Below are 18700 nucleotides of genomic sequence, written 5' to 3'. Positions count from 1 at the left end.
TATATATATATATATATATGGTCCTGTTAAGTTGAGATTATTTAGCTAAATTGAGAAATGAGATGCAATATCAGCCACTAATCCACAAGATTAACTAAATGTCAACAGCTATCACATTATGTCAACACGGGGGTATAAGTGTCATTTTGTGTTTTAATGTGTCGGATTGTTGACATGGCTTGTATGTCTAGTTGACATGACTTATAATTGTTGTTGACATGGTTTCTATGTGCAGTTGACATGGTTGTACGTGTAGTTGACATGGCTTGTAACACAGTTGACATGGCTTGTATGTATAGTTGACACGATATGTACCGTAGTTGACATGACATGTATGTGCCGTTGACACGATATGCACCATAGTTATCATAGTGTCACCAGCTTATATATCAAATGTCAACAACTGACAAACACTGTAACAAAAGCAAAATTGATCAATTGCATAATCCTCTCGCATTTAGATCTGCTCGATTCTGGTCGCAGTTCCACCAACATGCAGATCGCACCGGCCTTGATCGCCTTCAGCCTCGACTTCTTCGACGCCTCCAGCATCTGCATCAGCAGCTTCAGCGCGCACGAGCTCGCCTTGTTGCAGATCTCGTCGGAGACGATCTCCAGCAACAATTTGAAGCGTGTCAATGGAAAATTGCTACTGGCCAATCCTCAATCACACCGACGAACCGCTGTGGCTCCTCCCTCCCGCCTCCACTTCCGCCTCCAGAAGCCATAGCGAAGTCGAGAAACGCCGCAGAGACAGAATCAACGCTCAGCTCTCCACTCTCCGCAAACTCATCCCCAAATTCGAAAAGGTATTTTTCCCTCTCTCTCTAATCAAATCAAAATCAAAATCAAATTAAAATCGAATCAAAATTCTCACTAAATTGACCGATTCTGATCAATGTAGATGGACAAGGCGGCGCTATTGGGGCACGTGGTGGATCACGTGAAGGAGCAGCGGCAGAGGACGAAGGAGGCGAGCAAAATCAGCAGCGGCGTGCCGAGCGAGATCGACGAGGTGATCATCGATCAGATTGAAGACGGATCGGAGCAGATCAAGGCGTCGATCGGCCGGAGCTCTTCGCAGAGATCGGGAGCCTAAAAAATCTCAATTGATCATGAACCTATATATATATATATATATATAGGGATGTATTCATTTCCTTTTTCTATATTTCCTCCTTTTTCCTTCTTAATATCAGCCATTAGATTAGAGAAATGGACGGTCAAGATCAACATTGGGTAATTAATCCCGTGTTGCATTATTGGTCCTATTTTGTGCATTATGAGGGTACAATAGTAATCTATTAATGGCTGGAACATTAATAATGAATTGTAAACCGCTACGAATAATGCACCACATGGTAACGAGTAATGCATATAATTGACTATATAATGCACAATTTGTGAACTGCAATGCATACGAACAAGATGTGTTGTGTTATGATGTTTGACACACGTTTCTTGTTTCCCCTAAGGGTTTAATAAGCTTAGGGGCTAGGGTATAGTACGTACGCATTAATAACAAATTATAAAACGATACGAATAATTCACCAAATTGTCACGAGTAATGGATGTTATTAACTATATAATGCACAATATGTGAACTGCAATGCATACGAATAAGATGTACCATGTTATGATGTTTGACACACGTTTCTTGTTTCCCCTAAGGGTTTAATAAGCTTAGGGGCTAGGGTATAGTACGTAGACACGTATGTAATCTTCACATGGTAACGAGTAATGGATATAATTGACTATATAATGCACAATTTGTGAACTGCAATGCATATGAACAAGATGTGTTGTGTTATGAAGTTTGACACACGTTTCTTGTTTCCCCTAAGGGTTTAATAAGCTTAGGGGCTAGGGTATAGTATGTACGCATTAATAACAAATTATAAAACGATACGAATAATTCACCAAATTGTCACGAGTAATGGATGTTATTAACTATATAATGCACAATATGTGAACTGCAATGCATACGAATAAGATGTACCATGTTATGATGTTTGACAACAATTTGTTAGTAATGTCTACGTACTATACCCTAGCCCCTAAGCTTATTAAACCCTTAGGAGAAATAAGAAACGTGTGTCAAACATCATAACATGGTACATCTTATTCGTATGCATTGCAGTTCACATATTGTGCATTATATAGTTAAAAAATATTAGTGACGGATTTGTCCGTCACTAAAGCTATTAATCCCACCAAATGACGAAAAATATAGATGGCTGCTTCGCTTTAGTGACGGAATAATCTGTCACTATTTCGTGACTGACGCTTTTTCCGTCACTAGTTGTTGAGCTAGCAGCCGCCTTCACTATCTAGTGGTTTTTTTGTAGTCTCTCTACTTCTCTCTACTTCTCTCTTAGTTTACTAATTTTACATTAAAACTCGTGCCGACCTCAAAGTGTATATTCTTTGGGGACGGAGGGAGTAATTAATTAAATAATGGAAGGTGGCGATTGAGGTTACTTGTGGTCCTGGCCAATTTGCAATTCCAATTTGTGTGGAGTCGATGAGTCGAACTATAAAAGGCCAAAATATCAACATATATACGTATATCTCTTTCTCAAAAGAAGCTTATTCAGTGCCAAAGCGCCACGCACACACATGACTCTGTGAATTAACAGAGTTGCCGCTTTTTCTGTTGAATCAGGAATTTCATTTTCTTCATTTCTCAAATCATACAAATTGAAACTCTAATCCTAAGTGCCCCAAATTCCGGTCCGACAGTATTGTGAAGTGTGTTAAATCAGGGCACGCAGTGACCCGCTAAAGGAGAGGCCCTAATCCATTGCATGCCAGAAGCCCACCTTCCAAGGCCTCATACTTGTGCTTGAGAGGTGTTGCAACTACACAACAATAGTGGGATTTGATCATTGACCAATCATACAAATCTGCCCCTCTAAAACCAACTACGCTGCTCCTGCGGACAAAAATAGTTGAAAACTAGGTAGAAAGGTATGAAAATTATTAAATGGGTGTTAGTGGATTGTAAGATCCACGTTATAAATGTTGTATAGAATTATTATTTATTGAATACTTTCCATTTTAAGACTTGGTCTAATTTTGGTGGACATCCCTAAATGATAAAAACTAATCTATTTTTGTAGACGGGAGAGTATGGATTATTTTCTTATTAGTCCGTTTATAAAAAGGATGAACTTTCTAATTTTGAAATATTTAAACAACACGTTACTTCTATTGTTCACGTCAGTTTATTTACTGCATACATCCCTTGCTAAGAGATGCATTTCTTTCGGCACTAGATTTTAAGAAAATGAAGTTTTGTTAGTAAAGTGAAAAATAAATAAATTAAGAAACAGAATAAAATAGAGATGAAAAAGTAAGATAGAGAATGCCAAAAAATGAAATGACTCACTTATCTTGAGACATCCCCAGAACAAATATGAATCATTTAGCAAGAGACAGATGGAGTACAACTTATACCATTACACTCACTACTAACGATGAGGAGCCCGCTCTCATATAACACTACTTAAACTACTCTTTCTCTCTCTCTTTCTTACATTACCATTTGATTCGACACGAATTTTAGAAAATAATACAAATAAAAAATTCTAGAATAATTAATGGGAACCTGGAAGGGCCTGACGAGAGCGAGCGCGGATTTAGGATTGGATCAAGCTATATGGAAGATAACTGAACCGGATGGATCAGTTAGCAAATGTCGCTGCCACTTGATCAAGTCGTTCACGCTCTCGCTAGCCAACCAATGTAATTTATATAACTCTCAATTTTGCACTACTTTAACAGTAAAGCAGCAAGTTCGGGGTCGATCCCACAGAGAAGCGGGTGTATTAAGTGTGTGCGTAGTGAATAAGGTTCGGATGCTGCCACGCTTTAATTTTGGGAGTTTTAACTATTGTGTTTACACTAGGCAAAAAAGTAAACTATCTACTGGATCAAGTCTCTGATTGCTACTGGATCAAGTAATGACAGGCTGAATATAAGAACTCAAATAACTAAGCACGCTACGGAAAACATGAAGCATCTTGCCACTCAACATGATTGAACACTTGGTCAAAGAGTGAAAAGTTAAACTGAACTTGAAAACAGTAAACGCGAGAACAAAAACAAAACAACTCGATTTTATACTAAGAACTCAGAACTGTACAGCGAACATGCTAATTAAACTAAGCTAACATTTGGGAGAATACGAAAGCAGGTAAAACCGAGAGGTCCTCGGCGGGAAACTTGAGATTACGCCGACAGATATCGAGAATTCTGTAGCGCTTCCTTCGGTTGCCCTTTCTAACTAAAAACTTCTCTATCTAAGCTATCTCTGGAACTGAGCTAAACTAAAACTAAAACTAAAACTAAACTAAAGAAGAACTGTAAAAGGAACTCCCTAACTATGGTGGCACATCCTCTATTTATATGCACTTCACGCAATCTCCAGCTAGATAACGATCTTGGCAGAGGATATTCGCTCACGCTGTGAGCGAGCGACTCATCAATTGCTACGTGCTTTCCTTCTTGAATGACGACGATTTTCAATAATAGATTGATGACTCAGCTCCGTCCTTGCGTCTCATGTATCAGCACGTGTCCTCTTTTAGAATGTCGTCCTTGCTAACAGAATGATGCGCACTATCCAGCTCATTAGCCTCACGTGTCATTCCTCTGGAAGCCAGTTGTCCCCTCCTTAAATGCTTGATTACTCCCCTTGATAAACTCCCCCGATTTTTTGGCCTTTTTTCGCCTATTGTACTTGCTTGATCAGTTTGGCCTTGTTGTCTTGGTCAAGCGGCATTCCTGCATAATTAACACTTGCTTTTGCGCGATAAACCGATCAAGTAGTGTACTTTTTACCCCTAAACCGATGCATGAAATAGGCCTTATAGAACCGAATGGAATATATATACATATATATATATATATATATATATATCTATATATATATATATATATATATATATATATATATATATATATATATATATATATATATATATATAGGGGAGCGTTATTCTCCTTTTCACATCTTAGATCCTTTTTCCTTCTTAATATTACGCGTTAGATCTAAGGCTTCAACGGATCATATTGATTCTATAAAACTGGTTCCGTGTTGCATTATAGAAGGTGGTTGTATGCATTACAGGGTTATTATTGACATTTGACGGAAAAGTAACTGCCACATTTTGGTATCTGCGAATAATGCACCACATGGTCACGAGTAATGCATATAATTGACTATATAATGCACAATATGTGAACTGCAATGCATACGAATAAGATGTACCATGTTATGATGTTTGGACACACGTTTCTTGTTTCCCCTAAGGGTTTAATAAGCTTAGGGGCTAGGGTATAGTACGTAGACACGTATGTAATCTTCACATGGTAACGAGTAATGGATATAATTGACTATATAATGCACAATTTGTGAACTGCAATGCATACGAACAAGATGTGTTGTGTTATGATGTTTGACACACGTTTCTTGTTTCCCCTAAGGGTTTAATAAGCTTAGGGGCTAGGGTATAGTACGTACGCATTAATAACAAATTATAAAACGATACGAATAATTCACCAAATTGTCACGAGTAATGGATGTTATTAACTATATAATGCACAATATGTGAATTGCAATGCATACGAATAAGATGTACCATGTTATGATGTTTGACACACGTTTCTTGTTTCCCCTAAGGGTTTAATAAGCTTAGGGGCTAGGGTATAGTACGTAGACATTACTAACAAATTGTTGTTATTGGAATATACGTATGTGCATTATTTGGTTTAGGTAGTGCATTATGTAGCTGTTAATTGTCATTATCTCAGTATATTATGCATTATTAGAGGTATTGTGTATATGGGTTAATCAACGGATTGAAGATTACATACGTGCATTTAGTAATGTCTACGTACTATACCCTAGCCCCTAAGCTTATTAAACCCTTAGGGGAAACAAGAAACGTGTGTCAAACATCATAACATGGTACATCTTATTCGTATGCATTGCAGTTCACATATTGTGCATTATATAGTTAATAACATCCATTACTCGTGACAATTTGGTGAATTATTCGTATCGTTTTATAATTTGTTATTAATGCGTACGTACTATACCCTAGCCCCTAAGCTTATTAAAGTCTTAGGGGAAACAAGAAACGTGTGTCAAACATCATAACACCGCACATCTTGTTCGTATGCATTGCAGTTCACAAATTGTGCATTATATAGTCAATTATATCCATTACTCGTTACCATGTGAAGATTACATACATGTCTACGTACTATACCCTAGCCCCTAAGCTTATTAAACCCTTAGGGGAAACAAGAAACGTGTGTCAAACATCATAACACAGCACATCTTGTTCGTATGCATTGCAGTTCACATATTGTGCATTATATAGGCAATTATATGCATTACTCGTGACCATGTGGTGCATTATTCGTAGCGGTTTCCAGCCATTATTAGATTACTATTGTACCCTCATAATGCACAAAATAGGACAAATAATGCAACACGGGATTAATTACCCAATGTTGATCTTGACCGTCCATTTCTCTAATCTAATGACTGATATTAAGAAGGAAAAAGGAGGAAATATAGGAAAAGGAAATGAATACATCCCTATATATATATATATATATATATATATATATATATATATAGGGTAGTGTTAAACTCCTTTTCACCCCTTAAATTTAAGTTTCTTCGCAATCTCGGTTGTTGGAACAGGAGGATGGACGTTCCAGATTAATAGCATATTTATCATCCCGCGGTTCATTATTTGACCAATTTGGTGCATCATGGGGGTGATTTAGTCAATTTGTGTAATCAAAACGGCTGAAAACGAATTGGGCGAAAATTTAGCGGGATCTTTCACCACTTTCATCACACGCATTGACTCACATCTATCATCACACGCATTTAATCACAATCCCGCTCCAGATTCTCTCTCAACAAGAGTCTTTTCATTTTCCAAATCTGGTAAAAACCCTAGCCGCCGCCCACTCAAAATCGCGACGATTTCTCGGAGATTCACCGCTTTTTCCCTGATTTTCAGTGCATTACAACAGCAGGTAGGGTTTGGTCGTTTTTTATCGATTTTCAACAATCGTTTGTTTTAATCGATTTTCAACAAGCGTCGACCGAAATAAATCGCCCACACCAAGATTCAACCGATTACCATCAAATCCTAGACTATTTGTTGTTAAAATCTTGTAGTTTTTTGATTGTTTGTTGTTACTCGCAGATTTAATAATGACTAAAAGAGGTAGACCTACCAACTCACAACAAACATAGAATAAGGGTGAGTTTCTGTTCGATTAGTTGCTCTGTTTTTCTGCTTCACATATTTTAATTTTGATCCTACATGAGTTAGTCGATTTTGTACATTATTTTAATGATTGTGTTCATTAATATACTTGATGTTTCCATTGTTTGTATGTCAGTGGACATTAGGGTCACAAAATATGTTGTAGTAGTGAATCATTACGCTTTTGGATCTGCACATCATTTGATTGTTTTATGCATAAAAATATTCTGTATTATGCATCATTTAAATGGTGCTTTTAATTGTAAAAAAGTACCGGTAATGTATGTGGGAGTGCATTATTTGTTAATACATATGCATTATCTGTCTGTCTAAATTCATTATATACATCGTTAGATGAATTCTATATCTGCTGGTGGTGGTCACTGATAATAGTGGATCCAGAAGTGTATTTGTCATTAATAAAATAAGTTTGTTGGTTAAGAAAATATCTTGTATGATTCATCGTGGTTGTGTTATAAGTGCATTATTTGATTATGTGATTGCATTATATGGATGGTTAAGTTGTTTTATATATATATATATATATATATATATATATATATATATATATATATATATATATATATATATTGTATGATGCATCATGCTTGTGTTATGATTGCATTATTTCACTATGTGATTGCATTATTTGCTTATGTGATTGCATTAGTTGAAAATGTGATTGCATTATGTTGGATCCTGTTTTAAATTGTCAAACATTAACTGGAAATATGTGTTAGTAAATTACACTATATAGTCTGTACATTAAGTGTACATGGTGAAGCATTATTTTATTTTACGCATGAATTAATGTTCGTTTGGCAGATTTGTTTCTACAATATACCTCTGTTAGTTATTCTATATAGTGCATGTTTCATGATGCAAGTTGGTGCTGCTCGACAGGGACAAAGCAGTTGAGGAGGAACATAGAAGATGCAGTGGATGATCTACTGCCGGTTGGAATAGCCCAGAAATTCCGCGAATGAATTACGGAAGCTTCAACCAGCTCTACCCAAAATGACTGTGACGACAAGAAGAACAAAGCCCGGAGGGAGGACTATTTATATTGTCGTCGAACACCTGCAGAGTTCTTGTCCTACTTGAAGAATCTTACGCCGCAGCAAAAGGAATCTGTTGCCGAACTAGGATTTCAATCTATCCTGTGTTTCGATGCCAGGGAGATTCCAGGCCAACTGGCCTATTGGGTGCTAAGCGCCTTCAATCTAGCGCGATGCCAGATTGGATTGTCAGGAGGTGGAACCCTAGATCTGGATGAGGAAGACGTCCATTTGACGTTAGGATTTCCTCGTGGCCGAACACCTATCTCACGGCCTATGGAACATCAAAGCAACTTCACCTTCAACGACATGGTTGCTGCCCGATGTGGGAAGGGGCGTTTTAAAATGACCCCGAAGGACATTTCCCAGCTGATGATGCAGGAGGTTAATGGAGGCGACTTCTTCAAGAAGCTCTTCATGTTCCTGTTGGAAAATGCGTTGATAGACCCCCGTCTGACGGCCATTGCAAACCGAAGATTCTTAATTTCATAGACGATGTGGACGAAATAAGGAACCTAAACTGGTGTGGTTACGTCCTGTCTGTGCTTGAGGCTACTTACCCTAGCTGGGCAAACCGCCAGAGTGTGAACTTTAGCGGTCCAATCTACTTTTTGGTGGTATGGGAATAATATGTGCACTATATGCCCCTTTTCTTGCATTATGCATTAGTATAAATACATTATTTAGTTAATTCTGATGCAACAAAGACATGTCACAAACGAAAAGAATAAGATAATATAGAGTAATATAAGAAAAATAATCCGGGTACATAAATCCATAAATTACATCACATCGTACTCTTGCCCTTCCCCAACTCTTTCTCTATCTCCATTTCTTTAAGTCTAGGACAATTTCTGGAGTCATGGTGGCCCATCTCATCGCAAGCCTTACACCGTCTTTGAGGCCGACTAGCATCATTTAGAGCCTTTTCCCTTTTCGAAATCAGTCGGCTCTTTGAGCTGCTAGCATGCCTCTTGGTCTTGACCACATTTGGAGGATGAACCTCCACAACTTCAGGCCGCACCATGCCATAGAACTCTTCAATCATTCGCCTTTTTTCAATTGCTGACGTTGTTGGATTCCCAGCTTGCAGAGATTTACCATGTTCTTCAACGCCGCCTACAAATGCTCGTAGCAAATCAATGTCTTCCTCAAACCGCCGGAGGAAACCATAGAACATAGAAATGCCTTGCTTTGACACTGCTTGCCTATCGTCAACAACAGATCTGGTAGGAATGTCATCATGGATTTCCCCATGGACCGCCTTGGCTAGCGGAGTCTTCATCCATCTACTTTGGCAGTATTTTTCAGGTAATTTCTTCAACTCATTGTTCTTGAAAATGAAAAAAATATGGCTGCACAAATATCCATGCCTACCAAATAGTTTGCATTCGCAATAATATGACTCAGCACTCCTATCATGAGTCACCAAATACGATTTGCGATTGCTATCCCCAAGCTTGTAGGTGTCAACAAATTCAGTCGAAGAAAATCCTAGCACGCGACATCTATCATTACCCTCAACGATTTCTTCCTGTATTTTCCTGAACATCGTATCCGTGTAAAGCGTCGAAGCATGTTTCTCAAACGGCAATGTAGTTGCCAAAATGGGCAAAGCAGTGGCATCGTGGTAGTCTAACGCCGTCCTACTGTTACGCTGAAACTCAACAGCATGGTTGAAATTCATGTAGAACTCGGCTATGTTCGCACGGGGCTTCAGAAATCTTTTGTAGAAACTGTTCTCCGATTCGGAGATGGATGTTGTCCTAATCATCGTCCACAAAACTGTGTGCGAACAAACACCAAAAACAACAAACTTGAAAAATGAAAAACTTTGTGAAATCGTCCTTTCTCACATTCAATCGCACACAGTTTTTCATTTTTCAAGTTTGTTCGGTTGCCAATGGAAGAAGGTAAGTCAAAAAATTTTCTCCATGTTTATTGTTTTTGGTGTTTTACTTTTCTTATCGAAGTCCAGTCGTACTACCCGATGTTAGTAGATCATGAAATTTGTGTTTGATGTTGGCGTGCCTTTTACTGTTTTATCAAAATATGATGGACCGGTCACGAGTATGTGGTGGCAATGGTGCATTCAGAATACTAGGTGACATCGTCCTTCAATAATTACCCCAGGGAAGCCGATAGTAATAGTAGTATTTGACTACAGGCAATAGTAGTGTTATATTCTATTAGATTGAAAACATGTATTTATTTCCACGAATTACAGCCATCCCTATAGTGTTTGTGTTAATGTTGACGTAATAGTTGGACAAAATTATACATGCAATGTATCATTATTACTATATAATGCATTCATTTTGTGCGGTAATGTAGCGTATATCTCTTACAATGCATCTTTTGCTTAACCTACCAAATGTCATACTGTTTCGTGTTCACACGCAGTTAGGGTTGTGCCTGCCTGTTCTGATCAATTAAAGCCTGTTGTTGGTCAGAGGTTCCAATCATTAGAGTTTGCAATCGCGTTTTATGATGTGTATGCTAGGGCCGTTGGGTTTGACACGCGCAAACAAGGTGTAAGGAAGGTGGACGAAGTTACAACGTGGTATTACGTCGTATGTAATAGGGAGGGCCATAAGAAGTCCATCGACGATGACCAGTTGAATGCACGTTCCGGTTTCTCAATGAAGCGCCGATGCTTATCGAAGAGATGTGGCTGTAAAGCTAGTATTTCCTTCAAGTATTTCTCTGATAATGGACATCCAGGTTATATGGTACATGATTTCAACGAGGTTCATAACCATGATATGGTTGAGTCAGAGCATCAGCAATTTATGACTGTGAACCGTCATTTGGATAACGTTCACCAGAAATTCATACTTGATTGTTCAAAAGCGAATATTGGACCCACATTGACATTTAAGGTATTGAAAGAAACTCTCGGTGGCTTTGACCTCGTTGGTTGGACGGTTGGTGACATCAGGAATGCGTCACGCGACATTAAAGCATATGCGCATGGGTTCGATGTGCAAATGGTATTGGACGACATGGCGAAAAAGAAGGAGATGTCTGAGTCGTACACATATCATTATGAGGTTAATGAAAACAACCAGTTGGTTCCTTTGTTTTGGTGTGACGGCTTAATGAAAATGAATGGTAATATGTTCGGTGACATTGTAGCCTTTGACACCACCTATAACACAAACAGGTATATATGGTTCTGCTATAGTAAGTGCATTAAAAATACGTTTGCATTCATTATATTAGTATAACAGTTGCATTATACAGATTAGATTTTCTGTTATTTGTTAATTATATCAAGTGCATTAAAAGTACATATTCGTACATTATGATTCCGTTATTGATTCATTATGTTTTCGTTGGATTAATTGGATGACACGCAATCGATTGTTTATGTAGGTATTGCATGATATTCTGTCCTTTCACGGGAAAGGACAATCATGGAAGCCCTGCAACCTTTGCGGCTGGCTTGTTATGCAATGAGAAAACAGGGGCGTTCGGATGGTTGTTTAGACGTTTTGTTGAATGCATGGGCATAGCACCGAAGATGATCGTGACAGATCAAGACAATGGAATGAGATCAGGCATCGAAGAGGTTCTGGTTGGCACGCGCCACCGATGGTGTATGTGGCACATAATGCACAAGTTGTCCACCAAGATCCCAAATAGGTTGCTCAGGGATTAAGCTTTCAAGAAGGAATTCAATGCATGCGTTTGGTCTGATCTGCTTGAGCCTGACGAATTTGAAGAGGAGTGGAAAAGAGTGGTGGAAAGTCATGGGTTGGAAGACTTTGACTGGTTTAACTCATTGTACGAACACAGGCATTTCTGGATACCGGCGTATTTTAGAGATTTTCCACTGGGTTCGATGATTAGGACAACATCCATCTCCGAATCGGAGAACAGTTTCTACAAAAGATTTCTGAAGCCCCGTGCGAACATAGCCGAGTTCTACATGAATTTCAACCATGCTGTTGAGTTTCAGCGTAACAGTAGGACGGCGTTAGACTACCACGATGCCACTGCTTTGCCCATTTTGGCAACTACATTGCCGTTTGAGAAACATGCTTCGACGCTTTACACGGATACGATGTTCAGGAAAATACAGGAAGAAATCGTTGAGGGTAATGATAGATGTCGCGTGCTAGGATTTTCTTCGACTGAATTTGTTGACACCTACAAGCTTGGGGATAGCCATCGCAAATCGTATTTGGTGACTTATGATAGGAGTGCTGAGTCATATTATTGCGAATGCAAACTATTTGGTAGGCATGGATATTTGTGCAGACATATTTTTTTCATTTTCAGGAACAATGAGTTGAAGAAAATACCAGAAAAATACTGCCAAAGTAGATGGATGAAGACTCCGCTAGCCAAGGCGGTCCATGGGGAAATCCATGATGACATTCCTACCAGATCTGTTGTTGACGATAGGCAAGCAGTGTCAAAGCAAGGCATTTCTATGTTCTACGGTTTCCTCCGGCGGTTTGAGGAAGACATTGATTTGCTACGGGCATTTGTAGGCGGCGTTGAAGAACATGGTAAATCTCTGCAAGCTGGGAATCCGACAACGTCAGCAATTGAAAAAAGGCGAATGATTGAAGAGTTCTATGGCATGGTGCGGCCTGAAGTTGTGGAGGTTCATCCTCCAGATGTGGTCAAGACCAAGGGGCATGCTAGCAGCTCAAAGAGCCGACTGATTTCGAAAAGGGAAAAGGCTCTAAAGGATGCTAGTCGGCCTCAAAGACGGTGTAAGGCTTGCGATGAGATGGGCCACCATGACTCCAGAAATTGTCCTAGACTTAAAGAAATGGAGATGGAGAAAGAGTTGGGGAAGGGCAAGAGTACGATATGATGTAATTTATGGATTTATGTACCCAGATTATTTTTCTTATATGACTCTATATTATCTTATTCTTTTCGTTTGTGACATGTCTTTGCTGCATCAGAATTAACTAAACTCGGGAATTACAATTTTATTGAAAGACACTGTGCACATTAGCCATCTGCAATTTCATCTTGGCCCAAGTACCTACAAATGTATTTATGGTTCCAAATAATGCTGTAATTTTAAATACATGATGAACTAAAATAACATAATAATGCATATGATAAGTACTTATATTATTCAGCACCGAGTACAGAAGACCCGTTATGAAAAAAAAACATAATGCATTAAAAAGTCCCTCTAATGTAAATATCAAACCAAATAATGCACACAATATAATGAATGATAAATGGAAAATTGGTTACCAATTTCATCTTGCCCCAAGTACCTACAAATGTATTTCTGGTTCCAAATAATGCTGTAATTTTAAACACATGATTAACTAAAATAACATAATAATGCATATGATAAGTACTTATATTCAGCACCGAGTACAGAAGACCCGTTATGGAAAAACATAATGCATTAAAAAGTACCTATAATGTAAATATCAAACCAAATAATGCACACAATATAATGATACAGCTGAATATAATGCATGATAAATGGAAAATAATGCACATAGTAACACATATAATGACACAGCTGAATATTTCGTGAGGAATGCAGAATGCTATTCATGATGCTTGGTTGTCTTTGACGTCTATACATTCCCTATATGTGGATTGCTTGGTTGTTAGTTACCAAGAAAATCACCTTGCAACTTAGATGTATTATATTTCCAATTATTGTTCATCTTAAAAAAATTTTACGACTGTGAATGCATTAATATGAACTTATTTGATATTATTATGCAGCGATGTCTTGATATTTTGTACAAGATATAAAAACACATAACACTGGGACAGGCCTTTGTGTCCAAAAATCCATACTAATAGACGTTCGAAGAACTGTACTTTACAAAAAAGAAGATAACGATAAAATTCAAAAATTTGCTTAAACGATGCCATTGCTTCTCCCACCAACAGTTGTATAATGCATACCACACCTCACTCAAGACAGTATAGGTCGACCCAATTCTCAAAGTTGAAATTTTTCGGCTTCTCTTTCCAAAAACGCGTCGCCTTCTTCTGGTTGTCACCACCTCTTGTGTTGTAAATACATGTCAGGAGGGTCCTTGCATACTTGATGCGGAACATCTCCACGCTTTTAGTTCCACTCGCACTGAGGCCACATTCCCAGTCCTTTTCCCTTTCTCCAAAATAGGTTTCCATGTGCCGCATCACATAGATCCCTCCCTCATCAATGACGTTACTGTTCCTCCAAGGAATGGCTACAACGTGTGTTCTGCACTTTCGTACCTGGGTTGCCATCTTAGGAACTTTGCACCTCGTTAGTGCTTCAGCAAAGAACTTTTTCTAGAACACAAAACAAAATGTTAAGTTCTTGTTTATAATACGAATTATTTCTACCATAAGGCAGCCTATTGTAGTAAGCTTATTACTTACCAGAAGAGATGGTGTCTTGACGTACTTGGCTTCAAAGGTAGCGTACGGTTCTGCCAAACTGTGGTCAATGATATTCATTTTCCCGTCGGGCAAATCAAAACATATGACATATTTCTGCGCTGCACCCCATATGAGGAAAAAGATCTGCACAACGACGGATTATTTTCATTAAAAATGATTCAGAATCTCGGTCGTTTGATTCAATAAATAATGAACCAATAATGATACCGTAATGCTTATATTCTGCCAAATAATGCACAATTTCAGGCGAATAATGCACAAAGCAACACACACTTACCAGATCATATGTCTCCCATTGAAGGTTTCTCATTCCAAGTGCTTCTCCAAAGAGTCTTGTCCAGAATGTATCTAGTTTCTGCTTCTCATTCCACTCCGTCGGAGCGTCGACCACGGTATCCTTCTAGAAATTTATTGGTAAACAAGTTAATTATGTAAAATGAATTTAAATAGGTTGCACATGAGATTAAAACGTACATCACTCACGCATGGATTCGTGGAGAAGAAGAGCCTAGACACTGTCTCTGGAGCTTTGAGCTGCTCCTTGTTGTTCAAGTAAGAAGCCCACGTGTCTATAATTGCAGGGCTGATCCTCTTGAATGGAGCTAATGAATCGAACTCACCATGCACGGTTTCCCTAAAGTTGTCCTGGTATACAACATCGTCCCTGAGAGGCAACAAACAATTTAACAACAACTAAATTTTTGTTAAATAGCAAATGAGCAAAATTTCCAAACATACTTATTTTTTGCTACCGTGCTCAGCACCCAGTAGTACAACTCTCTGTCAGCAATATTTGCCTTGGTTGTAAGTCTGACAGCCCTTTCATTGAACGACGATCTTGCAGCCAGAGTTGGCTTTTTAATTCTGGTCACCGCCACGTTCTCCGCCTACCAATGAGAGTACAAATATGTAAAATACATATGTAACATCCGTTCATCATTCGGGCATTCACCCAACTCTTGGAATTAGGTTTAACAATAGCATCATGACGCATGAAAGCATTGTTTTAATGCATCCCATTATATCAATAATGAACGTTTTACTTCAAATAATGAACATACATGTATTACATTCACTCCCTGACCAATTGCATGTCAAACTACCATAAATTCAGTAAACAAACTATGTTTTCAAATGGGAATGAACTTTTCTTACCACATCTCCAGCATCCTTCTGTATCGCCTTTCCCTTTCCTTTGTCATGCGAAACCAAAGTTGGCATTACAATTTCCATCAAATTACCACCCGCTCTAGACTCTTCAATAAGCGGTGCCTTACCCTTAGAATGTGGGGGATTCTTGTAATGAACAATGAAGCACAAAAAATGCATGTTAACCAGTATATAATGTAGAATTAGCTGTGTATAAAATTCCATTAAACACGGATACCTTACGAGACAACGGCTCTTTCCCCTTCTTTCCCTTTGTTGCGGCGCCCTTATTTTTGTCGTACCGTACATAAAATAAAAATTCAGTGGGAGCGTAACGCCAATGAAATCATGACGTTATACAGTTCACTTTTTCCTAAGAAACACAAACCTTGGCATTGTCCATCACAGCTCCACCCTTTTGGCCCAATGCTCCTATCTTCACACCCGTTGTTAATGTCCTGCCTTTCTTTGTTTGGCCGCCAACGCCGGCGTCTGCTACTCCCTCAAAAGCCTCGTCGACAGGTTCTTCTACGGAAGCATGCAACTGTGCCTATCAATCACACAATTAAAATGAGTTAATATCAGTAATCATTGATAATACACAAGTATATTTATCTGGATACCTACCTCTGTGGTGCTCGGCAATCCCCCGCCAACCGCTACGCCTGTTGGCGGGATTTGTGGTTCATTAACACCTGCGCCGGTGTGCATCTTATTAGGGATTTCATAATCAAACGGCTCGGGAATGCTGACATCTCCTTCGACATCTTCACCTCCCGGTTGGCCTGTGTTTGTGGCTTCCGGTGCAATATCAGCAACTGGAGGCTCGGTGCCGCCAGTACCACTCCCCCCAGCTCCGTTTGATGGTTGTGTGGCAAAAGGGTCGGGGCAATCGAAGCCATCTAGGACAAAAGAAGGCCTGGTGGTGCTCTTGTTCAATGTCTTTTTTTTTATCATACGCCACCATCATTTTTTCTAACTCCGCGATCCACTCAGGACTGTATTCTTCCACATCTTCCTTCGCCTGCGTCAGCCTCGTCACAATATCCTCATCCGCCACCACTTCTTGTTCCTCAATACCCAGCAATTTTCTCCCAATCTGGCTTCCAACACGGAAGCACTCGTCATCAAGCAACTCAACTGGGATTTGATGGAAGTTATCCACCCATTCTGAAACTGCACGTGCCATCAAGGCGCTCGACGCAACAAATTTTTTCCTTAGGCTATATGCTTTGCGTCGGCCGGGTGCTACGTGCTCTCCTATGGTATCCACGTCTTCCTTCCTTCGTTTCTCTTCCTCCAGCCAGCTATTTTTATCGACCTTTCCTTCCAGCCTGCCTGTTCCGTACTGGCCATGCTCCACTTCAGCCCTTTGCTTCAAAGCCTCTGTTGTCCAACCTTTGATCGTTGGCCATGAACAGATCACTCTTCTCCGGCAATAAACCACACGATCGACATATGCCCCCTGAAAATAACAACAGCATAATGTAAGATAATACGTATAATTCAATAAGCTCACCTTAGTAATGTACTTATTATAAAGCATAATGCATGGAAATTACCATTTAATGCAGAATGCATAATGCATTTAAATGGCCATGTAATGCATGAAAATGGCTGTATAATGCATGAAATGGACATTTAATGCATAATGCAATGTGGACATCTAAATAATGTATTTATACTAATGCATAATGCAAGAAAAGGGGCATATAGTGCACATATTATTCCCATACCACCAAAAAGTAGATTGGACCGCTAAAGTTCACACTCTGGCGGTTTGCCCAGCTAGGGTAAGTAGCCTCAAGCACAGACAGGACGTAACCACACCAGTTTAGGTTCCTTATTTCGTCCACATCGTCTATGAAATTAAGAATCTTCGGTTTGCAATGGCCGTCAGACGGGGTCTCTATCAACGCATTTTCCAACAGGAACATGAAGAGCTTCTTGAAGAAGTCGCCTCCATTAACCTCCTGCATCATCAGCTGGGAAATGTCCTTCGGGGTCATTTTAAAACGCCCCTTCCCACATCGGGCAGCAACCATGTCATTGAAGGTGAAGTTGCTTTGATGTTCCATAGGCCGTGAGATAGGTGTTCGGCCACGAGGAAATCCTAACGTCAAATGGACGTCTTCCTCATCCAGATCTAGGGTTCCACCTCCTGACAATCCAATCTTACATCGCGCTAGATTGAAGGCGCTTAGCACCCAATAGGCCAGTTGGCCTGGAATCTCCCTGGCATCGAAACACAAGATAGATTGAAATCCTAGTTCGGCAACAGATTCCTTTTGCTGCGGCGTAAGATTCTTTAAGCTGGACAAGAACTCTGCAGGTGTTCGACGACAGTATAAATAGTCCTCCCTCCGGGCTTTGTTCTTCTTGTCGTCACAGTCATTTTGGGCAGAGCTGGTTGAAGCTTCCGTAATTCGTTCGCGGAATTTCTGGGCTATTCCAACCGGCAGTAGATCATCCACTGCATCTTCTATGTTCCTCCTCAACTGCTTTGTCCCTGTCGAGCAGCACCAACTTGCATCATGAAACGTGCACTATATAGAATAACTAACAGAGGTATATAGTAGAAACAAATCTGCCAAACGAACATTAATTCATGCGTAAAATAAAATAATGCTTCACCATGTACACATAATGTACAGACTATATAGTGTAATTTACTAACACATATTTCCAGTTAATGTTTGACAATTTAAAACAGGATCCAACATAATGCAATCACATTTTCAACTAATGCAATCACATAGTGAAATAATGCAATCATAACACAAGCATGATGCATCA

General features: G+C 39.3%; 2 protein-coding genes and 1 pseudogene across 2 annotated transcripts; 2 read left to right on the top strand and 1 right to left on the bottom strand.

Annotated features, from left to right (window-relative positions):
- Window positions 1-638: 638 nt before the first annotated feature.
- Window positions 639-1113, top strand: LOC121770357 (annotated as a pseudogene).
- An 8033-nt stretch (window positions 1114-9146) lies between these two features.
- On the bottom strand, window positions 9147-10133 carry LOC121770356 (protein FAR-RED IMPAIRED RESPONSE 1-like). Its single transcript, XM_042167097.1, has one exon. The coding sequence runs from the start codon at window positions 10131-10133 to the stop codon at window positions 9147-9149; it is 987 nt and encodes a 328-aa protein (XP_042023031.1).
- A 129-nt stretch (window positions 10134-10262) lies between these two features.
- On the top strand, window positions 10263-13193 carry LOC121770354 (protein FAR1-RELATED SEQUENCE 5-like). Its single transcript, XM_042167096.1, has 4 exons — window positions 10263-10272; window positions 10763-11525; window positions 11738-12007; window positions 12161-13193. Exons 1-4 carry the CDS (start codon window positions 10263-10265, stop codon window positions 13191-13193), a joined length of 2076 nt encoding a protein of 691 aa, XP_042023030.1.
- Window positions 13194-18700: the final 5507 nt, after the last annotated feature.

Source organism: Salvia splendens, chromosome 16, assembly GCF_004379255.2.
Source record: "Salvia splendens isolate huo1 chromosome 16, SspV2, whole genome shotgun sequence".
Lineage (NCBI taxonomy): Eukaryota > Viridiplantae > Streptophyta > Magnoliopsida > Lamiales > Lamiaceae > Salvia > Salvia splendens.
The sequence above is the reverse complement of the archived record's forward strand: the minus strand, read 5'-3'. Positions and strand labels throughout refer to the sequence as shown.

Coding starts and splice junctions, on each gene's coding strand:
- LOC121770356 (XM_042167097.1), bottom strand. CDS start 10,133: ATGATTAGGACAACATCCATCTCCGAATCGGAGAACAGTTTCTACAAA.
- LOC121770354 (XM_042167096.1), top strand. Junction 11,526..11,737: donor ACCACCTATAACACAAACAG/GTATATATGGTT, acceptor TTGTTTATGTAG/GTATTGCATGATATTCTGTC. Junction 12,008..12,160: donor TCCACCAAGATCCCAAATAG/GTTGCTCAGGGA, acceptor GTACGAACACAG/GCATTTCTGGATACCGGCGT.